Source organism: Dendrobates tinctorius, unplaced genomic scaffold (assembly GCF_039654945.1).
Source record: "Dendrobates tinctorius isolate UK_male_01 unplaced genomic scaffold, ASM3965494v1 ptg000049l, whole genome shotgun sequence".
Taxonomy (NCBI): domain Eukaryota; kingdom Metazoa; phylum Chordata; class Amphibia; order Anura; family Dendrobatidae; genus Dendrobates; species Dendrobates tinctorius.
In genome coordinates, this window is record NW_027361717.1 from 27579736 (window position 1) to 27604479 (window position 24744).

The window sequence follows — 24744 nt, forward strand, 5'->3', positions numbered from 1 at the left end:
GTGGGTGGAAAAACTTGCAAAGTTGGCAGTGTAACAAATACTTATTTTCCCCACTGTATTTTGTTGAGACACCGAGCAGAGGGCTGGCAGCATGGTGTGTAGTAAGCCACTGTGTCAAGCTGTTTGGCTGTCCCAGTCTGTGGAGGGGACAGATATTTCTAAAGGGCTGGATGTGGCCCATAGGCCACTGTATGCTCAGATCTGCGTGCCATTGATTGGGGAATAGTGGTCTACAGAACCAACAATCCTGTATTCTAGGAAAGACAGAAGTTTAATCAGCAGCCAGAATCCATTTTAGGTTACAATTGCAGCAGAACACCACACTGTTAAGAGCAATCAGTGACTTGGATTGCTCATGATTATTCTACTTTTTTTTTTTTATTATGTATAACCCTTTTCACATGTAAAGCACCATGGAATAAATGGCGCTATAATAATAAATTGTCAAAGGAATTGTTTGGTCATAGAAAAAAAACAGGTCTGAATTCCCTCATTGGGACAGCAGACAGTGTCACAATTCCTGTGTTTTCCCTGTATTTGTCGATGTCCCTGTGACATGAGGTCTACCCAGCACATGACCAAAAGTTTGCACATCACATACATGGGGTCATGTTAACGTCCACACACACACAGGGAATGCTCGGGAATCATGACATTGCACACTATCATGATGCAGACATTTGTTCCGAGACCAGACAGCCCCTGTAATGTCCAGACAGTTTGTGCATCACTGGAGTCAGAGGTTTCTGGAACAATTGTTTAAAAAAACAAAAAAAACACATCCATGACAATCTTTTTCAGCACCAGAAACAGACCGCTCCAACCTTGCTAATTTCAGCCTCATATTCTTTCCGTATTTCTCCAGGTTTACAGATAAGATGTGCTGGATAAGACGCCAAGCCTAAAGTAGGAAAAGAGTGGAGTTAATATAATCATTCTGAATATGGATAGACATGTACGTTTTCCTATTTTTTTAATCAGGTAATTTTTATGAATTTTAAAACATTTTACAATATACAACAGGATAGCCAAATCAGAACATTTGAACCTCAAACCCCACAGCCTTTCAAACACCATTCTTACTTGAGCTGAACCCATATAAAATAACAAATACCGTATATAAAATACTCATTAGCGAACAATGATTAATAGTTGCCAACCACACAGGGAAACCAAAGTTTGTCAAAATATGCATTGCTATTCCTTTTGGAGTAGACCTCTTTAATCAACCACAATAAGGCCTCTTTCACACATCCGGTTTTTGTAATCCGGCACGATGCGGCGAAATTTTTCATAACCGGATCCGGTTTTGTCCCATAAGCTTTCATGGTCGCCGCATCGTGCCGGATGGTTATGCGTCGTGTCCGGTTGCTGCCGGACACGGCAAAAATTAGCCGTCCGGCATCTGCAAAAAACGTTCTCTGCAACGTTTTTTGTCAGCGCCGGACCGGCTTTTTCCACAGCGCATGCCCGGGACTCTGTGAATGTTAACCCCCCAAGTGCCCGGCGAGAGAGATCTCTCTCTGTCACCCGGACACTTGTGAGAGATCTCTCTCGCCGGGCACTTGTGGGGTTAACATTCACAGTGTCTGGGTGAGAGAGAGAGAGATCTCTCTGTGGGGTTAACCCCACAAGTGCCCGGCAAGAGAGAAAGATTCTCTCGCCTGGACACTAAGTGTTAACCCCCCCATGTCTCTCTCTCCACCCCCCTCTCCTCTCCCCTCCCGTCTCCTCTCCTCCCCTCTCCTCACCTCCCTTTCAGCAGCTGTCTCTCAGCGGCTGCCTCTGTCCACCTCCTCCTGCGGCTCCTTTAAATCATGTCCGAGCCGTATGTCTCGCCGCATACACATCCAGTGTCACGGCTGCAGGCCGGATCCGGCAGCCCGGCTTTTCGCCGCACGACCCCACACACCGGATGTGTGAAAGTAGCCTAAGAGATTCTAAATATTTGATATATTCCCAGCAAGATTGAGGCTACACTAAGATCCAATTTTAAGCAAGTATTTTCAGGGCTGTGGAGTCAGAGTCATGGAGTCGGAGTCCATATAAAATGGACCGACTGACTTCTAAAATATATAATAAATTGGTACAGTAGTACAATGCAGGATGTGATGTAAAAAAATTTTATAAGAATTTGGGGAAGGTATGAAATGTCCTATTAGGGTATGTGCACATGTTGCGGATTCTGCTGCACATTTTTCCAAATCTGCAGGTAAAGCCTGCGGATTTCTATAATAGAGCAGGTGTCAAACCGCTGCACATTCCGCACAAAGAATTGACATGCTGCGGATTTCAATCCGCAGCTAATCCACGCGGAAAAATCTGCAGCATGTGCACTGCGTTTTTCATTTTCCTTAGACTTTAAAAGGTACTGTACAACGCAGCAGAATCTGCTGCGGATCTGCAGGGCCAAATCCGCAACGTGTGCACATACCTTAAATGTCTGTTCCTGATCTAAGGATCTGGGCTTTTAGTGGAGATGAATCTGTGCTGCACTTTATGTCCATGCTCAGCAGTGACCAGTGCTGTGGAGTCTGAGGTTTACCGACTCCACAGCCCTGATAATTTTCGTAGCGGCAATGGAAATATTCTCCACCTCATCCACTCAACTTGTCAACATATCACAGAATACATACCAGGGGGTCTTTTTCCACTTTATATTCATGTACAAGCACTATGAGGTTTAAAGGACCACAGTCCAAAACGTATATAATTATGGGCAGGACCATAACATGTGAAATGTCCCTGCTTCTCCCCCGACACAGTGCAGGCAATTAGAATTTTAAACAATACCATTGGTGATCTATATACTCTGTGAATGACATAATTGTGAGTCTACCAGGTTCACTCAGTGACATGCTGGGAGCGGCTTCCAGAACCGAAGTCCACCTGTCCTCAGAAATGCGCTTCAGCTCCATCTCCCACTTTTGCTTTTCCAATAAAGGAAATTTTTTAAGAAATATTAAGAGAAAATTGTCATATATATGCAAGAGATTACTCCCTTAGTAACCCCTGTTGAGCATATGGAGTCTAAAGTAATATCTTTCTGGACCATAAAATTGTTTAACTTGCATTGAGCTTTAGATACTTGTTTAAAGGGAATCTGTCACCCTTTTTTTGGACCTCTCCCGGCGCCTGCGCTCTGCAGGACTCTGCTCTGCCCTCAATAGGGCAGAGCACTGCACCGGAGCCACGACAGGAAGGGAAGAAGAGGACGGCATCGTATGAAGATGGGAGGCGCTGGACCAGACGGCGACACCCATCGGACCGGACCGAACGCTGGGGTGAGTATAATCTAACTTTTTTTCTTATATTTCAGGTTACATCGGAGGCTTATCTACAGCATTACAGAATGCTGTAGATAAGCCCCTGATGTTAATGCCGGCAGCTCATAGTCCAAAAAAAGTTGTAAGTATTGAAATAGACTACTTTCAGGAAGAGGAGACTCCTCCTGCAGGCATTCAAATGTTTTAAGTGTATCATTACCGATTGTCTGATGTACATACAGAAGTCCCATAGGCCTACAATTACAAATACGGTAGCTTAACTTCTGAGAGATGTTTATTCCATATGGGTGAATAAATTGTGAAGAATTCTATTTCTCCGATTTGTTTAACTTTAGATCTAACTTTACTGATAAGACCAAATGTAGGGAATTTCAGAAGGTTATTAAAACATTCCGGCCTCCAGACTACTCACCAATGAACCCTCCCCTCACCAACTACATTTTGAATTGTTTCCCATTGAATATTTTGGAGACTTCACTTTCTATTCACTTAGGTATTGACACTGAGCAGTAACCATAGATTAGGTAATGTCAGGCCGCCTTCACCCTTGGCTCTCTGCAGACTCTCTAACCCGACTACGTTTTCTATTCTTACCGTCTTCAAAGTCATTCTCTGAGGTGTCCTGACCACTGGCACGGCGCTCGCACTCCTCTGGGTACTGACTCTGGATAATTTCCCACAGTTCCTTATTAACCAGAGTTTTGGATCGTGCATTTTTTCGTGCCCAGTTGGAAACTCGCTGTCGGCAGTATGGACAGCACAAACTTGCTTTTTCTACAGTGGACGTGAAGCATGGGTAGCACAATGTGTGACTACATGGCAGAGTCACAGGCTCCAGAAGAATCTCCCGACAGATACCACAAATACATTCAGATCGCAGCAGACAAGTCTTTATTTTCTTCGGCATGCTGGACTTAGACAGCAATCATCTTCTGCAGACCAAAGAGTGCAGGAATATGGAAATGCATGACACCTACAAAAAATAAGTGCATTAGTATTAAAAGATTTTCAAGACTTCTACTATCGAGTTTCACAGCATTCATTTTTCATGAGCCAAATATGGATAATGATGGCCAGACTGGCCTCAGTTCTCCAGACCAAATATCTAGTATGCTGTTAAATTGTTAAATTTAGGTAAAGAGACCAGCAGCTGATCTGTACTTACACCAAATCCAAACGTTTAAAACAGGCCTTAAAATTGGTCTTCAATATCAGGTCACTATGGGTGGACACCCTACACTGATCAGCTCTAGTAGCGGCTGGATGTAAACCGTGCACAAAGCTGGAACATTTCAGTGCCATACACTGTGTAGTGGCTCGGCATCTATTGGAATGACTGGGACGGGAGCTGCAGTACCTAAAAATTGCCACTATACAAAGCTTGGAGCTGTGCTGTCCACTGCTTATATCCAGCCACCACGGTAGCTGATAACCGCTGAGCACCAGTGGTGCCGCGTGTAGGACCCATGACAATACATCATTGATCACCTACAATAAGTTTATCTGTATTGAAAGACAAGAGAACAGTTTAAATGTTTAGAAAAGACGGACGAATTAACAATTCCATATCCTGTAGGCACAATAAACTAATGAACAGTGATGAGTGAGTGCGTTCGAGAAGCAGGAAGCTCATCTGCATATTTCCGGTGCATTCTGGGAAGAGGAGAAGAGTCGCCTTAAGCTGATCGATCGCTGGGACTTGCCTGGCCTCGCTGTTTGATGACATTGCAAAATCCCCCGCCGTTTCCACTCATCATAGACTGCATCAGCAACAGCAATATGGAAGAGAAGAAAATCCACATGGTCACCTGCAACACATGCTACATCTTTACGGATCTTCCGGCCCAAAAACTCAATTTTACCTGTCAGAAGTGCAAACTTGTTGCCCTCTTAGAGGAAAAGGTGCAGGGACTGGAAGAAAGAATAGCAACATTGAAGGTAATTAAAGAACATTAGGACTTCTTGGATGAAGCAGAAGCAACCATTCAGGATACGGAAAGTGAGAAAAGCTTCAGAGCACATACAGAGGCTGAAAAGTGGAGCCATGTGACGAAAAGAAGCAAACGGATCAAGTGGTCATCACCACCCACACAGCTTAGCAACCAATAGGAAGCCCTCATGCTGGAGAACGAAAATGGCACAGCTCAGGATGATACCGTATCTACAAGAGAAGACACACTATCAACAAAAGAAGTTACTCTGTCAACAAAAGCGGAAACAAATGACACTCAAAAACACTCACGAGCAACAAGCAGTGCGTCCGGAAAGAAAAGAAGAGTGGTAGTTATGGGCGACTCACTACTAAGAGGCACGGAGGCAACTATCTGCAGGCCGGACATAACCGCACGAGAAGTATGCTGCCTCCCAGGAGCAAAAATCAAGGATGTGGCCAACAGAATACCAACTATCCTCAAATCCAAGGACGACCACCCTTTCCTACTGATACATGTAGGCACAAACGACACGGCAAAAAATGACCTACCAACTATCTGCGAAGACTTTGAAATTCTGGGGAAGAAAATAAAGGAACGGAACGTACAGGTTGTTTTCTCATCAATCCTCCCAGTCGATGGTCATGGCATCAGAAGATGGAATAGGATACTAGAGGTGAACAACTGGCTACGATGGTGGTGCAGGCCGCAAGGATTTGGATTCTTGGACCATGGCGTAAATTACCTCTACGATGGACTTCTCGCAAGAGATGGGATACACCTCACAAAACCTGGGAAACACACATTCGCCAGAAGACTTGCCACTCTCATCAGGAGGGCTTTAAACTAGAATAAGAGGGGATGGGAGGAAAAACAGCAGACAAGAACATGCAGCAGAAGGTCAAACTAATCAAGGATACTAGATGTGGTAAAGAGGACCCAAGACAAGGTACTCAGAAGTAAGCTAAGAAAAAGGAAGCAAAACTTCTTTCCTGCATGCTGACCAACGCTAGAAACCTGACCAATAAGATTGAAGATCTGGAGTTGGTAATGTATGAGGAAAAATACGACATAGTAGGAATAACTGAGACATGGTTAGACGACAGCTATGACTGGGCGGCTAACTTGCAAGGATACGATTTGTTTAGGAGGGATCGTAAAAAAAGGGAAAGGGGGTGGAGTCTGTGTGTGTATATGTGTATATATATATATATATATATATATATATATATATATATATATATATACACACACACACACACACACACATACACTTTAAAGCCCATACTAAGAGAAGATATACAAGAGGGAAATGAAGAGGTGGAATCTCTATGGGTGGAGATACAAGGAGGGAAAAGTAAGAAAATCCTCATAGGGGTTTGTTATAAGCCACCAAATATAACAGAAGCCACTGAAAATGTATTATTGCAACAAATAGACAAAGCAGCAAATCACAATGAGGTGATTATTATTATGGGGGACTTCAACTACCCCGACATAGACTGGGAAACTGAAACCTGCGTATCTCAGAAAGGAAACCAATTTCTGTCAGTGACCAAGGATAATTATCTGTCACAACTTGTGCAGGGCCCAACTAGAGGGACAGCCCTTCTGGACTTAATTTTAATCAACAGGCCAGATAGAATAACAGAAGTACGAGTCGATGGGCACCTAGGGAACAGTGACCACAATATAATACAATTCCACTAGTCCTTCAGTAAGGTGCCCTGGAAGGGGGTTACAAAAACGCTGAATTTCAGGAAAGCAAAGTTTGACCAGCTTAGAGAGGACCTTCGCCGAATTGATTGGGACAATGTCCTCAAAAATAGGAGCACAGAAAATAAATGGGAAATATTTAAATCAGTTTTACACACCCACTGCGAGCTAGCCATACCGTACAGAAATAAAAGGGCTAGGAACAGGAGAACACCAATGTGGCTAAATAAGGATGTAAAAACATAGTAACATAGTTATTAAGGTTGAAGGTAGACTTTAAGTCCATCTAGTTCAACCCATATCCTATCTTGCCCTTACATGGTGATCCAGAGGAAGGCAAAAAAAACCCATGTGGCAAACAGTAAGCTTCACATTGGGGAAAAAAATTCTTTCCCGACTCCACATACGGCAATCAGACTAGCTCCCTGGATCAACGCAGTATTAAGGAAACTAGTGTTTAACCCTGCAATATTATACTTTTCAAGAAAGGCATCCAGTCGCTTCTTACATTTTAGTGGGGAATCACTCATTACAACATCATATGGCAGAGAGTTCCATAGTTTCACTGCTCTTACAGTAAAGAATCCGCGTCTGTGAGTATGCTTAAACCTTCTTTCCTCCAGACGTAGAGGATGCCCCCTTGTCCCCGTCACAGGTGTAAGAGTAAAAAGATCATTAGAAAGGTCTTGGTATTGTCCCCGCATATATTTATACATTGTAATAAGATCACCCCTAAGCCTTCGATTCTCCAAACTAAATAACCCCAAGTTTAATAACCTGTCTTGGTATTGCAGACCCCCTAGTTCCCTAATAACCTTGGTCACTCTTCTCTGCACCCGCTGCAGTTCAGCTATGTCTTTCTTATACACCGGAGACCAGAACTGTACACAGTATTCTAAGTGTGGTCGCACTAGTGACTTATATAGAGGTAAAATTATGTTCTCCTCATGAGCATCTATGCCTCTTTTAATGCATCCCATTATTTTATTTGCCTTTGCAGCAGCTGCCTGACACTGGCCGCTAAATGTGAGTTTGTCGTCCACCCATACACCCAGGTCTTCTTCAGTGACTGTTTTGCCCAGTGTTTTACGATTAAGCACATAATTATACATCTTGTTCGTTCTACCCAAGTGCATGACCTTACAATTATCCCCATTAAAGCTCATTAGCCATTTATCAGCCCAAGCTTCTAGTTTACATAAATCCTCCTGTAATATAAAATTGTCCTCCTCTGTATTGATTACCCTGCAGAGTTTAGTGTCATCTGCAAATATTGAAATTCTACTCTCTATGCCCCCATACAAGGTCATTAATAAATGTTAAAAAGAAGTGGGCCCAAAACTGACCCCTGTGGTACCCCACTGCTAACCGTGACCCAGTCCGAGTGTGCTCCATTAATAACCACCCTTTGTTTCCTATCCCTGAGCCAGCTCTTAACCCACCTACACATATTTTCCCCTATCCCCATTGGTCTCAATTTATGTATCAACCTTTTGTGTGGCACCGTATCAAAAGCTTTTGAAAAGTCCATGTACACCATGTTCACTGCATTCCCTTGGTCCAGTCCGGAACTTACCTCTTCATAAAAGCTTATCAGATTAGTCTGACAGGAACGGTCCCTTGTAAACCCATGTTGATATTGGGTCATAAAGTTATTCTTCTCCAGATACTCCAGTATAGTATCTCTTAGAAAACCCTCCAGGATTTTACCCACAGTTGAGGTTAAACTTACTGGCCTATAATTTCCAAGTTCAGTTTTTGTCCCCTTTTTGAATATTGGCACCACATTTGCTATACGCCAGTCCTGTGGTACAGACCCTGTTATTATGGAATCTTTAAATATTAAAAATAATGGTCTATCTATGACTGTGCTTAATTCCTGCAGTACTCGTGGGTGTATCCCATCCGGGCCCGGGGATGTCAATTTTAGTGATTTTTAGACGCCGCCGTACTTCCTGTTGGGTTAAGCAGGTGACATTTAACTGAGAATTTTTATCCCTGATCATGTTATCCGTCATGGGATTTTCTTGTGTAAATACTGTTGAAAAAAAGTCATTTAGCATATTGGCTTTTTCCTCATTCTCATCCACCATTTCACCCAGACTATTTTTAAGGGGGCCAACACTATCATTTTTTATTTTTTTACTATTTATGTAGTTAAAGAATAAAAGGGCAATAAATAACAAGAACAAGGCATTTAGGAAGCTAAAACAAGAAGGCAATGAAGAAGCATTAAAAAGCTAGAGAAAAAAATAAAATGTGTAAAAAACAAATACATTTAGCAAAAGTGGAAACTGAGAGACTCATTGCTAAGGAAAGTAAAACAAATCCCAAACTATTCTTTAATTATATAAACAGTAAAATGATTAAAATTGATGGTGTCGGCCCTTTAAAGAACAATGAGGGTGAAATCATAGAGAGCGATGTGGGAAAAGCAAATGTTTTAAATACTTTTTTCTCAACAGTGTTCACACAGGAAAAGGATTTGCCAGGGGAAATGCAGAGTGATAATGTAAACTCCCCATTAAGTATTACCTGCCTAACCCAGGAAGAAGCGCAGAACCGCCTTAGTAAGATTAAAATTGACAAATCACCAGGCCCTGATGGCATTCACCCTCAGGTATTAAGGGAGTTAAGTAATGTGATAGACAGGCCTCTATTTCTTATATTTAAAGACTCTATAGAAACACTGTCTGTTCCTTTTGATTGGCGGCAAGCAAATGTGGTAGCAATATTCAAAAAGGGGTGTAAAAGGGAACCTGGAAACTATAGGGCGGTAAGCTTAACATCTCTTGTGGGTAAAATTTTTGAAGGGTTTCTAAGGGATACCATTATGAAATATCTCAATGTTAATAAATGTTTAACTCCATATCAACATGGATTTATGAAGGATCGCTCCTGTCAAACTAACCTGATCAGCTTCTATGAGGATGTAAGCTCTCAAATGGACCAAGGAGAATCATTGGATGTCATTTATCTCGACTTCTCTAAAGCATTTGACACTGTCCCACATAAAAGATTGGCAAGTAAGATGAGAAAGCTTGGGCTAGGGGAAAATGTGTGTAGATGGGTAGGTAGCTGGCTTAGTGACAGAAAACAAAGAGTGGTTATTAATGGGGCATACTCAGATTGGGCCAGGGTTACTAGTGGGGTACCACAGGGTTCTGTATTGGGCCCCCTACTATTTAATATATTTATTAATGATCTAGTGGATGGCTTACACAGTAAAATATCAGTATTTGCAGATGATACAAAACTATGTAAGGTAGTTAACACAAAGGAGGACAGTTTGCAACTACAGACAGATTTGAGTAAATTGGAGAATTGGGCTGAAAAATGGCAAATGAGGTTTAACACAGATAAGTGTAAGGTTATGCACATGGGAAGGAGAAACAGATGCTACAATTACTTACTAAATGGGAAACTGCTGGGGAAATCAGACATGGAAAAAGACTTAGGCATCTTAGTCAATAAGAAGCTAAATTGGAGTGCCCAATGTCAGGCAGCTGCCACCAAAGCAAATAGGGTCATGGGATGCATTAGAAGAGAGGTCTGGGGACACGAGATGAAAACAATTCTCCCGCTGTACAAATCACTCGTCAGACCACACTTGGAGTATTGTGGGCAATTTTGGACGCCCGGTGCTCAAGAAAGACATTACTGAACTTGAAAGGGTTCAAAGGCGGGCTACTAAAATGATAAATGGAGTTGGTTCACTACAATACCCAGAAAGGTTATCAAAATTAGGTCTATTTACTCTAGAAAAGAGAAGACTTAGGGGAGACCTAATATATATGTACAAGTATATCAGAGGGCAATACAGAGATCTCTCCAATGAACTGTTTGTACCAAGGACTGTGACAAGAACAAGGGGGTATTCTCTTCGTTTGGAGGAAAGACAATTTCTGCACCAGCATAGAAGAGGGTTCTTCACGGTAAGAGCAGTGAGGCTCTGGAATTCTCTTCCTGAGGAAGTGGTGATGGCCAACTCACTGAATGAATTAAGAAAGGAATGGATGCTTTTCTTGTGAGTAACAGTATAGAAGGTTACGAATAACATAATATTATAGGTAGATGGTTGACCCAGCTCAGGGGAAGGAATTTTTTTTCCCTATGGAGAAAATTGGCTTCTATTCTGTGGGTTTTTTGCCTTCCCCAGGATCAACAATGCAGAACAGCTGCACTAAAAATAGGCTGAACTAGATGGACATAAGGTCTTCCTTCAGCCTTCAAAACTATGTTACTATGTTCGGATAAGGTGTTATTTGAGCATGCTCGGGAGCTATCTGAGCGACTTTGTCGTGCTCTAATAATATGTTCAAGTCCCAGCGCCTGCATGTCTCCCAGTTGTTCGACAGTCACAACACTTGTAGCCGTGGGGATTCAAATATACTATTCGAGCACGACAAAAGACACTTGGATTGCACCTGAGCATGCTTGGATAACACCTTATCTGAACACGTTAGCTCATCACTAGCAAATGATAGGAAGAAAATCCTTTCACTACATATAAAAAACAATTTCGCCACAGTGAGTGGAGCCTACTTGCCGCACTAAAAGCATTTAAATGGGACTTGTCACTAGATGCAGATTGTCAAAACCATGACCAACATAAATGAACCTGGCTGCAGGATGGCAGCTAAGTATATTCCTCGCTATAACTCAACAGCGTTCGGAGAAATAGAGTTTGAAGATCGAGATTGATATCATTGGAACAGCTGAGACTAGTCCATAACCGCCCCCTGGTTGGCTTGTCCCAGCACCGCTACTGGTGAATGTCAGGTCTCTTCTGATGTACACACATGGTAGACACATGTCACTTGCCCTGGAACGTGGGGAAAAGCAAGCAGCTCAGGATTAGTCTAATCTATTACAATAGTCCTCCACTAGGTCTTCAAACGCTATTTAGTGGAAGTGTTTCAGAGAAGAAAAATACCTGACTGCAATCATGGGCAGCATGAATAATCTTACAGGTTACCTGTAACTTCCACCAGCATGAGCTAGCTATGTATGGTGACATGATATAACTCCATATTGAACACTTCCGATGAAAGAGCACACACAATGGCTTGCATATAGCGGTATACGCCAACAGATTTCTGTGAACAGAGACAAAAAGGGAGCAGCCGGCAGCAGCAGGCTCTGAGTTCAGTGGCTGCTCCCTGGGAAGCAGCATGTTTTTCTTCTTCTCACCATCGTTTCTTGCAATACATACAAAGCCTCAGGCATTAACCCCTTTCCTACAATGGACGTACTATTCAGTCCATGCGACCTGGGACCTAAGTCCCATGGACTGAATAGTACGTCATGCCCTTTAATGCGACATCGCGACTTAAGTCGCGGTGATCGCATTAAAATGCCGACGCCGTCTTACCTCAGGATAGATGGCCTCAGCATCCCGGGCAGTCTCCGCCCTAGCCCACCCCTCTGTGAGCGGTGATTGGCTGTTCAATTCAGAACAGCCAATCACAGCGCTTCTCTTTGTTTCAGCCTATCAGATTGGCTGAAACAGGATCCTAGGCTAGGATTGAGTACCGGAGAAAAGCCCCCAGATTGGCGCGATCGTTGATCTAATCGATCGCGCCAATCGCAGCGCACAGCGGCGCAATATCGCCGCTGTGCCCTGCCGGTACCGGCCCGGATCGGTGCTGTAATAGCACCGATCCTAGGCCGGAGCCTAGGACAGGCCCAGCAGGGCTGCAGGAAGTGGTTGGCATGATCTATTAGATCGGCGATCGCGCCAGCCACAGGGCACAGCTGCGGTCACGCTGTGACTGCTGTGTGCCCTGCTGATGACCTGGCCATGACCTGCCTAGGAATCGGAGCTGTGAGCTCCGATCCTAGGCAGTTACCATGGTCACCAGGCAGAGCAGGGATTGGTGGGATCGATGTAATCATTCGATCCCACCAATGACAGGTCACAGCAGCGATATGACCTGCCCCTGACCTGTCTGCCGGGGTCCTCACTCTAGCTGAGGATTCCTGCAGAGAGGTCGGACGCAGCAAGAGCTCCTGTGCTGGGTATTGTGGTGCTACAGATTGTAGCATGACAATCCCTGCAGAAGAAAGAAAACTACAACTGTAAGTGTTAATTGATCCCTGATCCCCTGCCCAATCTATCTTCACCCCCCATCCACCCTCCACCCCCCCTATTGCGCCGCCTCCGTGCGCAGCCGCCGAGCGTTGATCGGTGACGCAGTTCACCGAACAACACTCGTGCTCGCTTTTTTTCCTTAGCCCCCTTTGCGCCACCTCCACACACACATCCCGTTTTTCATTTTTTTTCACCCCCTTTGTGCCACCTAACTACAACCCTAACTGATCCCTGCCCAATCTCTCTTCATCCACCCCAATCCCCCATCCCCCTATTTTTACCCCCCTCCACCCCACTTTTGCGCCGCCGGCGAGCATTGATCGGTGACGCAGTTCACTGATCAACACTCGTGCTCGCTTTTTTTCCTTAGCCCCCTTTACGCCACCTCCGCACACACATCCCGCAGCCGCAAAACTTTGATAAGTGACGCACATCACTTATCAGAGCTTGTGCCTGCCGGTTTTCATTTTTTTCACCCCTTTTTGTGCCACCTAACTACAACCCTAACTGTTGATCCCTGCCCGATCTCTATTCATCCACCCCAATCCCCCAGCCCCCTCTTTTTACCCCCCTTTGCGCCGTTTCCGTGTGCATATTTAGCAGCCGCCGACTTTTGATAAGTGACGCAATTCACTTATCAAAGTTCGTGCCGGCTGTTTTCCATTTTTCTTTTTCACCCCCCCCTTTGAGCCACCCCTGTGCACACATCCAGCAGCCACTAAATTTTGATAAGTGACGCCATTCACTTATATCTAGGACCTGCTGTTTTAGACTTTTTTTCACAGGTATTTTGCTCCCCATTTCCTTTTAGCTTTTTCTTACAGGATAGTGTGCACCAATCACTAGCCCCCCCACCACATACACAGTTATAAATAAAGTACACCCAAGCACCATATTTACCCCAAAAAATGTCCCGCCCATCACGTTCCTCCCAACAGCGCTTTTCAATGGAGGAGGCATATGCTTTACTTGCCTCCGACACTGATAGCGAGGATGACGATCCGACCTTTATTTTTCGGATTCTTCATCCTCTTCCCCCTCCTCATCTTCCTCCTCGGGTCCTGCTGAACCGCCACGCAGACGCTCCAGGACAGAAGATGAGGCAGCGCCCACCATGCCCGCAGCTGATTCAGCACACCCTGTGTGGACCTCGCCCCCCGAAAATTACGAGCCACCGATTCCTGATTTTGTGGCAGAATCAGGAATCAAGTTTGACACCACCAGCCTCAAAGAAATTGACTTTTTCAAAGTCTTTTTCTCTGAGGATTTTGTTAACCTCGTGGTGGAGCAAACTAATTTGTATGCTCGGCAATTTTTGGAGCAAAACCCGCGTTCATCCTATACTAACTGGTCTCCTGTGGACGCAGTTGAAATGACGCAGTTTTGGGGCCTGGTCCTCCACATGGGTATCCTGAAGAAGCCTGAAATTCGGCAATATTGGAGTGTTGATATTTTATACAACACTCCAGTGTTCCGAATGGTCATGGTCCGGATGCGTTTTCAGGCCATCCACAAGTTTCTGCATTTTAACGATAATGCAGTGTCCCGCACGAGATGACCCCAACTTTGACCGTCTGTTCAAAGTTCGGCCGGTCATCGAACACTTCAACAAAAAGTTTGCTGAAGTGTACGTGCCCCAAAGGAACATCTGCGTGGATGAGTCCTTGGTCCATTTCAAGGGAAGAGTCGGATTCCGTCAATACCTGCCCAGTAAGAGGGTCAGGTACGGAATCAAACTCTATAAGCTGTGTGAGAGTACCTCAGGGTACACCCACAGGTTTAGAGTGTACGAAGGAAAGGACACCAGGATTGAACCCCCTGAGTGTCCTCCTGACCTGGGAGTGAGCGGGAAAATTGTGTGGGATTTGGTGCACCCACTGCTGGATAAAGGTTATCACCTCTACACTGATAACTTTTATACCAGTGTCCCACTCTACAAATCCCTCTCTGCACGAGGTACCGCAGCTTGCGGTACTGTCCGCAAAAATCAGAGAGGCCTCCCGAAGACGCTACTTGGGCAGATGCTCCGAAAAGGTGAGAGCAGGGCCCAATGTAGCGACCATCTGCTGGTGGTCAAGTACAAGGACAAGAGGGATGTCTTTCTCTTGACCACCATACACTGTGATGGCAGCGCCCTCAGCACTGTACGGGGTACCTCTGCACAGGTCAGCAAACCTGAATGTGCGCTGGGGTACAATAAAAACATGGGGGGCGTTGATCGCTCCGATCAACTCCTCCAACCATACAATGCTTTGAGAAAGGCCAAGGTGTGGTACAAAAAGCTGCCCGTGCACATCTTCCAATTGGCAATGCTCAACGCATTCCTGCTGTCACAATGTGCACACCACACCGATACGTCGTACCTTGGGTTCCAGGAGGTAGTGGTTAAGGCCCTGATGTTTGGCACTCTGGAAGGAGCGGGCCCCAAAACTTCCGGAACTGAAGGTGCTCGTATCGTACCAGGTCAGCATTTCCCGGGGGAGGTCCCGCAAACTACAAAAAGAGGTAAACCGCAAAAAAGGTGCCGAGTGTGTTACAAAAACGGAATACGCAAGGACACCATTTATCAATGCGACACCTCACCCGAAAAACCTGGCCTGTGTATGAAGGATTGCTTCAAGTTGTACCACACCTCAATGCACTACTAAATTACTTTACCGGAAACATTAGATTAGTTGGGGCACATCTAGATAAGTTCCTTGGGGGTCTAGTTTCCAAAACAATGTCACTTGTGTTTTTTTTTTACTGTTTAGGCACATCAGGGGCTCTGCAAATGGAAAATGACGCCCGCAGACCATTCCATCTAAGTCTGCATTCCAAAACGTCAATCCCTTCCGATCCCCGAAGTGTGCCTAAACAGTTTTTTCTCCACATATGGAGACCAGCGTACTCAGGACAAATTGGACAACAACTTTTGGAGTCCAATTTCTCCTGTTACCCTTGGGAAAATTAAAAATTGGGGACTAAACGATCATTTTTGTGGGAACAAAATAGGATTTTTTATTTTCACACCTGGGCAGTATAAACTTTAGTGAAACACTTGGGGGTTCAAAGCTCTCACCACATATCTAGATAAGTTCCTTAGGGGGTCTAGTTTCCAAAATGGGGTCATTTGTGGGGGGTTTCCACTGTTTGGGTACATTGGGGGCTCATCAAACGCAACATGGCGTCCAATCTCAATTCCAGTCAATTTTAGGTTGAAAAAGTCAAATCGCGCTGCTTCCCTTCCGAGCCCCGACGTGCGCTCAAACAGTGGTCCCCCCCCCACATATAGGCGGTATCAGCGTACTCAAGACAAATTGGACAACAACTTTTGGGGTCCAATTTCTCCTGCTACCTTTGGGAGAATAAAAAATTGGGGACTAAACGATCATGTTTGTGGAAAAAATATGATTTTTTTATTTTCACGCCCGGGCGTTCTAATCTCCTGTGAAGCCCTAGGGGGGTTCAAGGTGCTCACCACACATCTAGATAAGTTCCTTAGGGGGTCTAGTTTCCAAAATGGGGTCACTTGTGGGGGGTTTCCACTGTTTGGGCACATTGGGGGCTCGTCAAACGCAACATGGCGTCCAATCTCAATTCGTCAATTTTAGGTTGAAAAAGTCAAACGGCGCCGCTTCCCTTCCGAGCCCTGCCGTGCGCCCAAACAGTGGTCCTCCCCAACATATAGGGTATCAGCGTACTCAGGACAAGTTGGACATCAACTTTTGGGGTCCAATTTCTCCTGCTACCCTTGGGAAAATTAAAAAATTGTTGCCAACACATTTTTGTAACTAAAAAGTTAAATGTTAATTTTTTTCCTTCCATGTTGCTTCTGCTCCTGTGAAGCGCTTGAATGGTTAATAATCTTCTTGAATGTAGTTTTGAGTAGCTTGAGCGGTGCAGTTTTTAGAATGGTGTCACTTTTGGGTATTTTCTGCCATATAGACCCATCAAAGTGACTTCAAATGTGAGGTGCTCCCTAAAAAAAAAAATGGTTTTGTAAATTTTGTTGTAAAAATGAGAAATCGCTGGTCAACTTTTAACCCTTATAACCTCCTAACAAAAAAAATTTTGTTTCCAAAATTGTGCTGATGTAAAGTAGACATGTGAGAAATGTTATTTATTAACTATTTTGTGTTACGTAACTCTGGTTTAAGGGCATAAAAATTCAAAGTTTGAAAAATCGCAAAGTTTTCAAAATTTGCGTCATATTTCCATTTTTTCATAAATAAACGCACGTTATAGAGTAGAAATTTTATCACTAAAGTCAAGTACAATATGTCACGAGATAATGTCAGAATCACCTAGATCCGTTGAAGCGTTCCAGAGTTATTACCTCATAAAGGGACAGTGGTCAGAATTGTAAAAATTGGCCCGGGAGTTAACGTGCAAACCACCCTTGGTAGTGAAGGGGTTAACAGTGCACTGAATGCAATTTTTTCATTCATTTTTGGTATGTGTGTCTGTTTTTCCATCAATATGTCATCGGCTTTTCTAGTATTAAAAAAGAAAAATAATTCCAAACTTCTCCCAATCCATTACACAGCACAAAAAAAAAAAAAAAAAAACACAACTCACAGATTGCATTGTGTGTGCTATCCAGATTTTTCTTTTTTTTTTTTATATAGACACATTGATTTGAATGGTAAAGCTTATTCTGCGACTAAAATAGAAAAAAAACAAACCTGTCACATCACAAAAAAAAACAAAAAGCAGAAAAAGTTAAAAATAACAATAGAATTAAACTGAGGGTACATTCCTACGTTCAGGAATTGCTGCGGGTTGGACGCTGTGTATTTATGCAGCGTCATAACTGCAGTGGCCAGATGTTACAGCATAGTGGATGGGATTTCTAGAAATCGCATGTCGACTGTGCACCTGCGGATCACCCGCAGAAACGGAGATGCCTTCAGGACCGCAGCAAAGCAATTACTCTTGTGAAGAAGCTAGTCTCTGCAAGAGAAATGTTATTATTAGAATGTGCTGAATGCGATAAATCCACATAAATCCAGTGAACACATGCAGATTTCCCTGCGCTCAATAGAAGGCAGCGTTTTATAGGCATTGAAGATATGCTACGTCCGAAGCGCAGCTCTTTCCTAGTAGTGGGAACATAGCCTTACCGGTAATTCAGTTTCTAATAACCCTCCATGACAGCACCACAGGAAAAGGTCACCCCACCATAATAGGGACAGGGAACAAAAGAGAGCTCAAACGTCCTCTCTCCAATGTGTTTCTAAAGGACCACAAGAGCATGAATGCTTCAAATTGGATTTATTATGGGGGGCGTGGCTATGCAGCGGTGAGAGAAGGACGCACGCTGCGGGAGCTCCCATTAATCCTCAGTATATCCTGCACTTACCGCCTGTATTGAGCACAGGACGTGGCAGCGCTTGGTGCCTGCTGGTGTCGGGACCCCCCAGGAGCTCTGAGGAGAGGCGCGGGACGGCTCCGGTGAGCGGGAGCCTTGGAGGACGGGGGTGGACAGCGGGCCTGTGGGGAGCGGCGGCCATCTTGGACGTGCGCTCTATCAGAGGGAGCGCAGCGTCCAGTCTCCAGCACTGCAGGGACAGCGATCCATATCCTGCAGGATCCAAGAGGAGTGCAGTGAGTGCCCTGAAAGACGAGCCCTGCATGATTCCCTCTTTCCCAACTGAACTGCTGCCCTGCTAGTACCGTTACACTGCTACTCCTCCCATTGCTACTATCTCTGAGGGTGGATGTCCCTCCCCCTCTGCCATAGGAGCCTTGGTGACATTCTGCCTTCATTCACACAGACTCTGCTCCCAGGCTGCAATTAATGAGTGCAGTCCCTACTGTGCATATATAACTGCAACGGGAAGATTTATAGACTGTACAACTTCAGCTATATCGGGGTATTTCATGGCTCTTAATCATGAACCGATCTAAGGGATCGATAGCAGCAGAAAAATTGAAGGAATTTGCCAGGCCCGACCCTTCTGAGCAGGGCTGTGGAGTCGGAGTCGGTGCTCATTTTGGTGGAGTCGGAGTTGGAGTCGGTATAAAATGGACCGACTCCTAAAATATATAATAAATTGGGTACAGTAATTCAATGCAGGATGTGCTGAATATTTTTTCATAGGAGTTTGGGAAAGTTATGAAATGTCCTATAAATGGCTGTTATATTCCTGATCTAAGGCTACATTCACACACAGCGTTTTTCCTGTGTTTTTTGAGGATACGTTTTTCAGCTGCAAAAGCTGATCATCTTTTTAAAAAACTGCATCACCTGAAAGGTTTTTGAGCTCATAGATAATGTTTTCAATAGCAAAAGCAGATTAGAAATCTGCTCTATCTATCCATTTATCCATATCTGTCTATCCATATCGTATCTGTACCAAAAAGAATGAAAACCGGGTAGTACACCAATATATATTCTGTTCTATCTAAATATCTTGATTATTGGATCATAAAAATGATTAAATGTCTGAGGTTCACATTGTACTACAATAAATTTTTCACTTAAATATAAGCAATATGTGTGGGAGTCGGAGTCGGAGAGTCGGAGTTGGAGTCGGTGTAAGGGAAATTGAGGAGTCGGAGTCGCAGGTTTGGCTTACCGACTCCACAGCCCTGCTTCTGAGAGTACACGTACTCTACGAAACGCCCCCCCCCCACAATTTCAGCGTAAAAGTAGTCCCTCAGGGAGTGGAGAGGAGGTCTAACAGTAGGAAATGACCCTTAAACAGGCATCTGAACAGCTGATGCAGGTTATGTCCCTCACTAGGACATCTGACGGAGAAAATAGAGGATGTCTACACTGAGGTGAGGAGACTCAGCCACGATATGCAGGCCATGGGAGGGCGCATCGCGGAGGTGGAGATGAGTGTCCCAGGTGGAAGACACCATTACGCCAATGGAGGCTAAGTTAACCAAGGTAGCGGGATCTATGAACGCCTGGAGGCAAAAGGCAGACGACCTAGAAAACAGAATGCGGAGAAATAACATCCGTATCATCAGTCTGCCTGAACGCTCTGAAGGTCAGCATCCTGAGCAATTCTTAGAAGGCTGGCTTAAGACCTCTCTGGGAGATGAATTCTCCTCGGTGTTCGCCGTTGAGAGAGCCCACAGGGTCCCCACCAAGCCTTTGCCTCCGGGAGCCCCAACTAGACCCTTCCTGGCACGTCTCCTCAACTGTAAAGATAGAGACGCCATTCTGTGCCTCGCTCGACAAAAGAGCCCTATCAAGTTCAACAATGCCGTGATCTCAATCTTCCCGGATTTCTCCATGGAACTCCAGAAGCAACGTGCGCAATTTATCGACATCAAGCAGTGGCTCAGGGAAAAGAACATTGTATACTCCATGGTCTATCCGGCTCGGCTTCGGGTTGTCCACGGGGGCTCCTCCGTGTTTTTCACGGATCCGGCGGAGGCTACCGAGTGGCTGCGGTCCCATAAAGGATCTCCTGCAAAGGAATCCTAGAGGGTATACTTCATCTGGATCCTTTTACTGCAGGCCTAGTCGGAGCTCTCCTGGCGGGCACCCAGATATCTACAATACCGGACACTACGTTTAGTGATGGTATCCCCTTGTTTGGTTTCTGATAGTAACATAGGAGCAAAGTCCCGCTCCTCTAAGTCTATATTTTGTTTTTTATTCAAAAGCTTTAGTTTTAGCTTTAAGTGTTATTTAGGTAGAAGTTGCAGCCAACGGAAATCTTGCTATTTATGAGGTGTCTCTAAGTTCAACTTAGGCGCCGATGCGCAACATGTCCAGATAAGTGGAGATGGGTTCTGATTTAATATGCATGACATGGAATGTGAGGGGTATCAAGACCCCCCCCAAAAAAAGGTTAAAGTATTTTCACAAATTAGGCACTATCACCCTCAGATTGTGGCTCTGGTCGAAACACACTTGACCAAAGATATAGCTCGGACTGTACAAAAACCGTTGACTGGTCTATACATGCATTTCACACCAGCTACTCCAGGGGGGTCTCATTACTAATACACAAGGACGTTAGATGGGAGGTCCGGGAGGCCCGGAGAGATTCTGAAGGGCACTTCATATTTGCGTATGCACTGATCAACTCTAAGAAATATGTTATTTTGTATTTATAATCCCCCTCCAGCGGGTACGTCAATTCTCCAGAAAGCATGGAGTTTTGCTTTGAATTACCCAGATGCGGATGTCATTTGCATGGGAGACTTTAAGCTGGTGATGAATAATTGCCTCGACAGATTGAGACTAGATGACGGGACACGGGGTGGGACCCCGGCAGCAGCTACTTCCCAATTATCTCAGTTTATAGAGGGTAGTGGATGGTTAGACCTATGGAGAACACGTCACCCAGAAACAAGAGAGTATACTTGCCATTCCTCCACTAGACGTTCCTTATCCCGCATAGATTACATCTTTGGATCTAGTGGTTTGGCAATGTGGGTGGACAGTATTAAACATGGAAGTAGAGGGATTTCAGATCATAGCCCAATCATCCTCAAACTCAGGTATGGCCCGCCAAAGGGTAGAATAACATTGAAATTAAGACCTTTCTGGCTGAAATTGATTAAGTCACCTGATAGAACAACCGACCAATTACATTTCTTCGTGTCCTCCCACCCCGAACGTTAATTTATTTTGGGACACCCTTAAGGCGTACTTGAGGGGCTGCCTATCTTCTACAATCTCCTACATCAAACGGGTGACGTCGGGGGAGGATGACAAAATAGAGCAACGATTGAAAGATTCAGAGGCCGCTTATATATCTGATCAAACTAGTGGTAATAGAGTGGAGTGGTTGACGGCCCAAAGATTATAGACTCAACATATAGACTCCAAGTCCAAACGTAAGTTATTTTTTACTCGCCAATCCTACTTTGAACTAGGGAACCAGTCTAGTAAATTTCTGGCCTAGTTGGTGCGGCAGCACAATACAACTAACACAATACTACAGATGCGCAGCTCAGATGGTACAGTGGTGTCCGCGGCAGAAGAAATAATGGGATGTTTCCATGATTATTATAGCTCACTGTACAGCTCAAAAAATGACATTGATAGCCAGAGGTGTCTAGACTATTTATCAGATATATATCGCTTCCCACACTAAGTGCTTCTCAGCAGGCATTTATGGACGCGGAGTTCACTCTGGAAGAGATAGAAGATGCCATGAGGGATATGGCCTCTGGGAAAGCCCCTGGGCCGCATGGGTTTCCTATTGAGCTATACAGGAAATACCGGGAGATTTCAGCGCCACTTTTGTTGTCACAGTGTTCCGGGGGATTTTTTTTTTTTTTTTTTTTTGGGGGGTGGTCATGCCGGAGTCCTTCTATGAAGCTAATATAATAGTGCTTAAGAAAGAAGGGAAGGACCCTCTGGACTGAGGATCTTATCGCACCATATCTTTAGTAAATGTGGATTACAACATTTTTACGAAGATTTTGGCTACTAGGCTGAATTCAATTATTTTGGAACTTATACATCCGGAGCAGACTGGCTTTATGCCTGGGAAAAGCACCTCCATTAATATCAGATGGGTTCAATCAGTGGTTCAATATAGTTCCCTGATGCCGGACAATAGGTGGGCATTGGCGTCATTGGATGCAGCTAAGGCCTTTGACTCTCTTGAGTGACCTTTCGGCCACACATGCTTGCAGAAATACGGTTTTGGAGATAGGTTTTTAAAATGGGTCAATAACATTGTATATGAAACCTAAAGCCCATGTTGTTGTAAATGGTTCCACTTCCGAGTCCTTTTCTCTGCACAGGGGGACTCGTCAAGGGTGTCCCCTCTCCCCGGCCCTCTTTGCTCTTGCAATAGAGGCTTTGGCAATTCGCATGAGAACTTCTAATATTATGGGTATAGAGATAGCAGATCGGGTAGACACCATAGGCCTATATGCCGACGATATGATAATATTCATGGATAGGGCGGAGGAGACACTGACAGGAGTGATTGCCACTATAAATTAATTCAGTAGATATTCCGGCCTGTATATAAATTGGGAGAAGTCTGCTCTGATGCCTCTTTCTCATGCCCCGATGCCACGACTTGGGACTCTCTCCTTGTTGCCTATTGTACCACATTCTAAATATTTGGGTGTTCATATTTCTCAATCCAGCACACTTGATCTGCAGCTTAATATATATCCATTACTGGTAATGTTTAAGGTCAAATTTGCGATTTGGAGCCAACTCCCGCTGTCTGTAGCTGGACGCATTAATTTAATTAAAATGATACTACTCCCTAAGATCAGCTATTTACTCCAACATAGTGCTGTGGTGGTGCCCAAGTCTTTTTTCACTAATTTGAATTCCCAGATTACGTCTTTCATATGGGGGAAAACTAGGCCAAAACTTAAGCTATCCACTCTACAAAGGCCCAAAAAAAAAGGGGGGGGTGGTAGCACAACTGGATTTTTTTCTATATTATCTGGCGGGGCAGGCAAGAGCTATAAATAAGTGGATGCCTGGTAATCTTCCTAATTCTGAGAGTCATTTGCTTCATGCCGCACATGCTGATTGCCCGCTGGGGTTTTTGGAGTTGGAAAAAGTAAACATTCCACGTCTGCTACCCATGCTTCATCTGGCAAGATTAGTGTGGCGACAGATTAAGAGGGTGGTTGGATTTAGTGATGTCATAGCTGAAATGCCCTTATGGAATAATAGTTATTTTCCGACACTGCTTGCCCACCCATCTGCTGAATTCTGGCCTCAGTGCAATGTCTCTACGATCGGGGATATATATGAATGTGGTGCATTATTATCTTTTGAAAAATTACAAGTTAAGTGCAATGTCCTGAGGTCACAATTCTTCCGATATTTGCAATTAAGATCAGCCCTTCAAATCACACATGAGATATGTCGGTATGAATAATGCTATTTCGTCTCTGCCCTTGATAGGCATTCTTAAATCACAAGGTCCCCAGGGTCTCATCTCCTCTCTGTACACACACATGCTATCGGTGGGGACGGAATCTGCCATATGCTTGGTTAGGGGGAAATAGGAAAGGCTCATCCCTGATACGCAGGGAGAAGAGTGGGAGGAAATCCTGTAGTCACCAACTAAGGTGTCTCCATCAATCAACAATAGAATGATACAACTTTATATCATAAACCAATCATATTTGACTCCGACTCGACTCTATAAGATGGGCTGTTTTCAATCTTCGGAGTGTCTGCGATGCCATACATTCGATGCAGATTTTATCCACATGATTTGGCAATGTCCAATTATAATACACTATTGGAAAGAGGTAACGTCATTATTAACCTTCTTGGCACAGATTCCTGTTCCCCTTGAGCCATTGGTTTGTCTGTTTGGGGTGTGGGATGATGAGACATGGGGACATTATACGGGAATTTTCTTACGAGAGACATTCATGGCACGGAAGGTGTTGGCACTGCGGTGGATGGGGGGGTTCGGATCCCTCCCTTAGGGCCTGGATAGACTTGGTGAACTCGATTATACCATACGAGCGTACGCTCTATCAAAACAGAGGGTGCCCGGATAAATTTGAGAAGATATGGGAGAATTGGAATTCCTCTCACCTCACACTGTAGGACGGAGATATTGCATGATAAAGAGCTAAATATATAGACATAGGCTGCAAATATTTGTTTTGTAGTAGTAGTAGTAATGTTTTAGAGGTTTGGCAGGCTTTGATATTTGAATAATAACACAGACTAATGTAAGGCAATTGACGGTATGATTTATTCTATATACAGCTGGTATACACACACTGTTTGACATTAATGCTCTGCGAAATGTATGTG

The 24744-nt window shown here is 44.3% G+C and overlaps 1 protein-coding gene across 2 annotated transcripts in view; it reads right to left on the minus strand.

Moving 5' to 3' along the window:
* Positions 1-24744, minus strand: part of RNF168 (ring finger protein 168) — a 90323-nt gene that overhangs the window by 46365 nt on the left and 19214 nt on the right. Inside the window, exons 2-5 of one of the 2 annotated variants that reach the window (XM_073576593.1) lie at positions 5150-5198; positions 4991-5047; positions 3882-4260; positions 825-901 (exon numbers count right to left, since the gene is read on the minus strand). In XM_073576593.1, coding sequence (XP_073432694.1) covers positions 825-901; positions 3882-4194 — 390 coding nt within the window. In that variant the 5' untranslated portion in view covers positions 4195-4260; positions 4991-5047; positions 5150-5198. The remainder of the gene's footprint in view (positions 1-824; positions 902-3881; positions 4261-4990; positions 5048-5149; positions 5199-24744) is intronic. The other variant, XM_073576592.1, reaches the window with a different exon arrangement.